The sequence below is a fragment of the Sinocyclocheilus grahami genome, unplaced genomic scaffold (assembly GCF_001515645.1).
Source record: "Sinocyclocheilus grahami isolate Dianchi unplaced genomic scaffold, SAMN03320097.WGS_v1.1 scaffold27.1, whole genome shotgun sequence".
Taxonomy (NCBI): domain Eukaryota; kingdom Metazoa; phylum Chordata; class Actinopteri; order Cypriniformes; family Cyprinidae; genus Sinocyclocheilus; species Sinocyclocheilus grahami.
Window position 1 is genome coordinate 955,463 of NW_015505206.1, and position 6,000 is coordinate 961,462.

The window sequence follows — 6,000 nt, forward strand, 5'->3', positions numbered from 1 at the left end:
AGAATTGTTATTTTTTGGGTTAAGTATTGTTTTAAGCAGATACTATGAAATTCTAATACCAAGAAATATTCATTCATGAACATTTGAACCAAAGCCTCTTCTAAACACTAGACTGAAACAATACCAGCTGGGCAACAACATGCTCAAAAGAGGTCATTTTTGATTCGTTGGGATAGAGCAGAGGTGACACTTGAGTAGCCAATAAATGTACAAGGCACAACAGCCTTGATGATCCATCAATTTCATTGAATGGAAGAAAACGTCTGGAGATCCAAGGCAAGTTGCCAGAGATAAATGTGGCTGCCTAATAAAACATGCGCAAATGCAAAATCTTATTATGGCATCAAGGTGAAAGTCTATAAAGTCAGTATTTGGCTTAGAACTTAGAAATTAGCTGCATGCACATATTTTGATGTTGTGGCGATCATGAAGTTTGCATTACAAGATTTCTGACTCATAATGCGATTGTATTATGACAGTTTTCTTACTCTGAGGCAGAATGTGTGTGTGTGTGTGTGTGTGTGTATGCAGTGTGACTGTGCGGGGCCCACGACATCTGGTCTGATGGCAGCGAATGTGAAACGTGCCGAAACACACCAGCACAGACATTCACACACAACCTTTGAGCACAATTTGAAAATCGTTGCTAAATATAGAAGAAGAAAACACACCAGTAAGCCAAGACCTTAGGAGAAGACTTTCATTCAGAATATTAGTTCACCATTCATTCTGCTAGAAAGTGACCCTGGTATTCAGTCCTTCCTCCCCTCTCTCTCATTATCTTTTTCCCTTGACAGGCAGGTTAGATATTCAATAATTTCTCATTTCAATAATGAGACCACCTCTTAGCTGCCTGACAATCTTAGCTGAGTAGCAAAGTACTGTCCACCGGAGCTTTATGTATTTCTGTGTGGTGAGATTTGAGATTAAACTTGTTTAAAAAGGAGACGTTGTGTGTCCCGACACGTTTCTGGCAACTATATGGCTTCAAGTGTTGACAGATATATTGTATTATGCAAGTGGTATGTGATGTGAATGAGAGCTCCGCTTAAAAAGCCTGTCACTCATGCTGCCACAACCATCTCACATATTTACATCACACACACAAACACACACATCATTCATGCAGGGAATCAGCAATGTAGTCCAAACTGATTATTCATCACCATTTTACCCACAGACACATGCGTACAAACACCCTGACTCTGAATTAACATTATGATTCCCTCTGACACACAAACTTCAGCCAGACTTTGATTAGATAAATGTCAGAAAATATAATCAATGTCAGTAAAGTTCTGAATTATATAAACATTTTTTATAGTTTACTTATTAATTTTTACATATACTTTTATTTTTCTAGCATTCTTTTTATTTTAGTATTATCATTTATCGGGTAGTTTATTAAAAAATGAAAAGTCATTATTCCCTTACTCTCGTGTTGACATGCCATTCCTATGTTTTTTAAATGTAATCCTTTAAAATGTTAATCTGCCATCTGGTGCTAATTTCCTTAATTATATGACCAACCCTATTTAGCTGGCAGCATTCCTCCAATGTTCACTGAGAGTGCAAAATGGTGGGCCGCTCTAAGGTGACTCAAACCCTGCGACAGGAGGTGGTCCAGATGAAGGCTAAAGGGATGACCCTTTCAGCCATTGCAAGAGAAGTTCCAGATCTCTGATTTCTCCAATATTGCAGGTTTACAATGACACAAATTCATTCAAATCCCCCAAAAAGGCTGGTCATCCACAAAAGACAAATGCACGAGAGGACATGATAATGCAGAGACTCTCAATGGGGAATCGGTTCAACACTGCAGCTGGAATTGCTTGCCAGTTCAGTGCTGAAAGGGGTAGAGATTTGTCTCGGGACGTTTAAGAGAAGTCGGACTGAAAGCACACTCTGTAATGACCAAACCTCTCATCAGCAGGAAGAATCAAACGGCTCGGCTCACCTTTGCTGAGGAGCATGTTGTGTGGAGAGAGGAGAACTGCTCCAAAGTTCACTTTAGTGATGAGAACAAGTTTAATTTATTTGGGTCTGATGGGAGACATTTTGTTCAGCATCATACTAGGGAAAGACTGAAGCCCAAGTGTGTAAAGAAGACAGTGAAAGGTGGAGAAAGAGGAGTGTCATTGTTTGGGGTATGTTTTCTGCAGCGAGTTGGGTCTCTTATACAGACACATGGCAGAAGACCTCTTTCAGAAACATGCAGTACTTTCCCTGCAAGCATCTCCGATTCAGCCTGCTATTTTCATGTAAGACAATGATCCCGTCATGCGGCAAAACAGGTATAGCGGTTGGTTCCTTGAATCTAAGAACACTGAAATCATGAAATGGCCAGGCCAGAGTCCTGATCTAAACCAGACTGAAAATCTCTGGAAAACCCTTGGCGACAAAGTTGGCCAAGAAACCCACTAGTTACTGAACTCTGGAAGAGAGAGGAAGAAGAGAGGACCAAGATCACACCAGAGCACTGTGAGAAACTAGTGATATCCTGCTGCCGCGGATGTGCTTAAGTCATTCAAAACGAGGGCCTCTACACTTCCTACTAATTTCTGACATCTGTATCCCTCCACAATTTTTGTTGTAATCTTTCGTGCGACAGTGGTTACGGTTCTCTAATTTTGATCACCGCATTTTCCACAAAATACCTACAGCTAATATTCCTTCTAATTTTGAGTGAAGATTAAATATTTACAGATTGTTCTCTAAATTTGATCCCCACTGTGTGTATATAATTATAACAGTATTTTATTAAAGGGATAGTTTATTCAAAAATAAAAATGGGCATGTATATTCACTTAAGTTTCGTATAACTTTCTGACGTTTTTCCACTTTATTCCTTTCTGGTTTAGGTTACTTTAAATGTTAAATTCAGAACTGAACTGAAGTTCATTTAATATGAATGCAATTTTTTTTAAGAAAAGGGCACAGCAACAAAAAAAAGACATCTGAGACATTCACTTAAATGTCAGACTTGTGTCTGTTGAATGGCCTTCACTCATGTCAACCTCACTTAGCTCTGCTTCTGCAGTGTCTATTAGATGGATCTGTTTTTACCTGCATGCATGCAGACGCGTGTCTCCTGCCCTTACATGTACTTCACTTTTATTCTGTATTCAGCAAATGTTCTCAAAGTTTCCCCTGCGTTGAATATTCTCTTCCAAAGTTTGAGCATACTTTCATACTGCATATCAAAACCATCTTCTCCTTCACATCAAAGAGTCCTTCCGGCAATATCAAAGAATACATCCATAATGTCCTCAAACTCTAGATCCACAGGCCAAATCCTTTTAATCACACTTACACAAATGATGTAAGATTTTAAAGAGATTTCAGACACTTTTCTAAAAGACTTGCCTGTGCTTTACATTATCTTATACTACAAAAACACTTGTCAAATATAAAAATAAGCAAAGAACACAATTATAAGGGAGCTCCTGAATGTCGCAGATTAATTTAGGAAAGTCTGCGGCAACAGCAACAGTAATCGGTGTGGATGTTTCTAGCACTTTACATATAAAAAATACATTTTTAATTCCATCATACAGAACTGGATTGATTTGTAGTAGGGGCAAGTCTGGTGAAGCTGAAGGGGAATGATGGGATGAGTTAAGTTCATTTGTCGCATCACATCGGGTAATTGAGCACCACATCTTGTTTGGCCAGCTCCAGCAACATAGGGTCATCGAAGAACTTGCTGATACTGACGTCCTCGCTCAAACCCTGGAGGAAGAGAGAGATGATTAGGATGATGATATATGATGCATATTCAAACTAAACAAGTTGATTGACATTTCAGAGATGTCAAATGTGTCTTACTTTGCGCCTGCGGGTTTTGATCATAAACTCTCTGGCCAGATGAGGGGCCGGCTGAGGCTCTAGAGGACGAATCACAATGCTCTTATCCAAAGGATCACCGGGAACAATCTAGAGTGAGGGGCAGAGACAATAATTACTCAGGACAGGGGCGAAAATCTAATGCCATGTGACAAACATATACACACACACACACACACACACACACACACAAACAGTGTTAAAGGCAAGGGAGTCCAAGATAAGCTGCTGACGACTCAATTTTCTGCTACTCAACATCATACACATCAGAACAAATCCACTCACACACGGGTGAATCTTACGCAAGTCACATTTTCCCCCAAATTAAAAAGATAGAAGATATTATATTTTGCATAAATTAAACAAAGCCTATTTTTAATTGACTACTACTTGCACTTTTACATTATGAAATGTCTTATTACCACATTTTTTTTTTCCAATACTCTGATTCTTATTAGATTATCGGTTTAAAATATTGTAATATAATAATGATTTTTAAAATTTAAATCACCATACATTACAGTACAAATAAATACTATTGTGTCTAAATACATTAGTATTTACTAGACAAATACTAGATTTTCTTCCTCAAATTCTCACTTTTAAATTCACCAATTCAGACTCTTTTTTTGGTAATTTTCTATCATTAATGTTGAATGTTAAATCTCATTCGGTTATTAGAGTAAAAATACGGTAATAAAACTCTTAAATTCAATAATTATTAATAATACACGTTATTAATAATTTACTTATTAACAATATTATTAGTGCTGTCAAACGATTAATCGCATCCAAAATATGTTTTTGTTTACATAATATATGTGTGTATACTGTGTATATTTATTATGTATACATAAATACACACTCATACGGTAAATATTTTGAAAATATTTATATATAAATATTTAATATACAAATATAAAATTTATCTTAAATATATATGTGCGTGTGTGTATTTATAGATACATAATAAATATACATAGTACACACACATATATTATGTAAACAAAAAACTTTTATTTGGGATGCAATTAATCGTTTGACAGCACTAAATATTATATAATTAATTAAATTAATAGGCTTTAACCAAAAATGTTCTATTACAGTTTTTCTCGATTGCTATCACACTATATAACCGATTCATTTGGCCCAATTTTCCAAACCATTCATACAGTTCTCGAAACAAAGACTTTGAACACATTTCACCTGTTTGCACACACGTTCCAATTTGCCCAGTGTTTTCTGCAAAACTCTACACAAAAAAGCCATCATTTTGCACAGGTTTAACCATGTTCTCATTCAGAACACACAAACACACAATATAATTAACTCAAGCATCAAAAAATTTACTCAAAAAGCACACATTTATCCATGTGTGAACATTAAGTAGCAAAACTGATGCCACACAGGTCAGAATCTCAGGATGATATGAACAAGAGCACAACTGATTATGTGTTTTGGCAAATGAATCCTGGTAGTGGGAGACAAAAAGGAATTGAAGGGGGGAAATAAAAACGAAGGGGATGAGGTCCAATTTCATTTGTTCCTGATGAAATACAAAGCACTATAGTTGAGCATGCTCTTCTGCATGGACTGACCATGAGGGAAGCTCAGCTACAGGCTCATCTAAAAGGTTTCAATACTACTTACACAATACACATACAATATAATTACACTACATAGGAGCAGTACTTCAGATGAGAGAACTTTCATTATTCTATGTACAGTAAATACTGTAGCACATGTTGTACACCCTCAAACTCATTACTGTTGAATTTATTTGAAGCCAAGTAGCCCTTACATGTACTCTATTTTTGCAGAACTGAGAGACGACTGTCTAGGGGAGGCAGAGAAATCTTTTATCAGAAGACTAAGAAACTGCTATAACAAATAAGGATACTACCAATACTGTAATGCAATTTGGCTTTGAATGAATTTATTTATTTACAGTAACTGACAGTATATTCTAATGTGTGTTCACTGTATATTCTGTTGTTTGGTTTTTGAACTTTTCTCTTCTAGTGCCTTTCATCTACTGTAAGATCTCTTTACAGTAGTGTAACGAAAGTAAACTTTTCTTACAGTTTAATGCTGAATTTGACTGTATCTGCATCCCTCTATTTATGTTGTATACTGTAACAGACATTGACTAGC

At 36.5% G+C, this 6,000-nt stretch overlaps 1 protein-coding gene across 1 annotated transcript in view; it reads right to left on the reverse strand.

The window, feature by feature from the left end:
- Window positions 1–3,003: 3,003 nt before the first annotated feature.
- Window positions 3,004–6,000, reverse strand: part of LOC107567469 (116 kDa U5 small nuclear ribonucleoprotein component) — a 14,129-nt gene continuing 11,132 nt past the window's right edge. The window contains exons 18-19 of the mRNA XM_016253160.1: window positions 3,829–3,936; window positions 3,004–3,732 (exon numbers count right to left, since the gene is read on the reverse strand). Of these exons, the coding sequence (XP_016108646.1) occupies window positions 3,637–3,732; window positions 3,829–3,936 (204 nt within the window). The 3' untranslated portion in view covers window positions 3,004–3,636. The remainder of the gene's footprint in view (window positions 3,733–3,828; window positions 3,937–6,000) is intronic.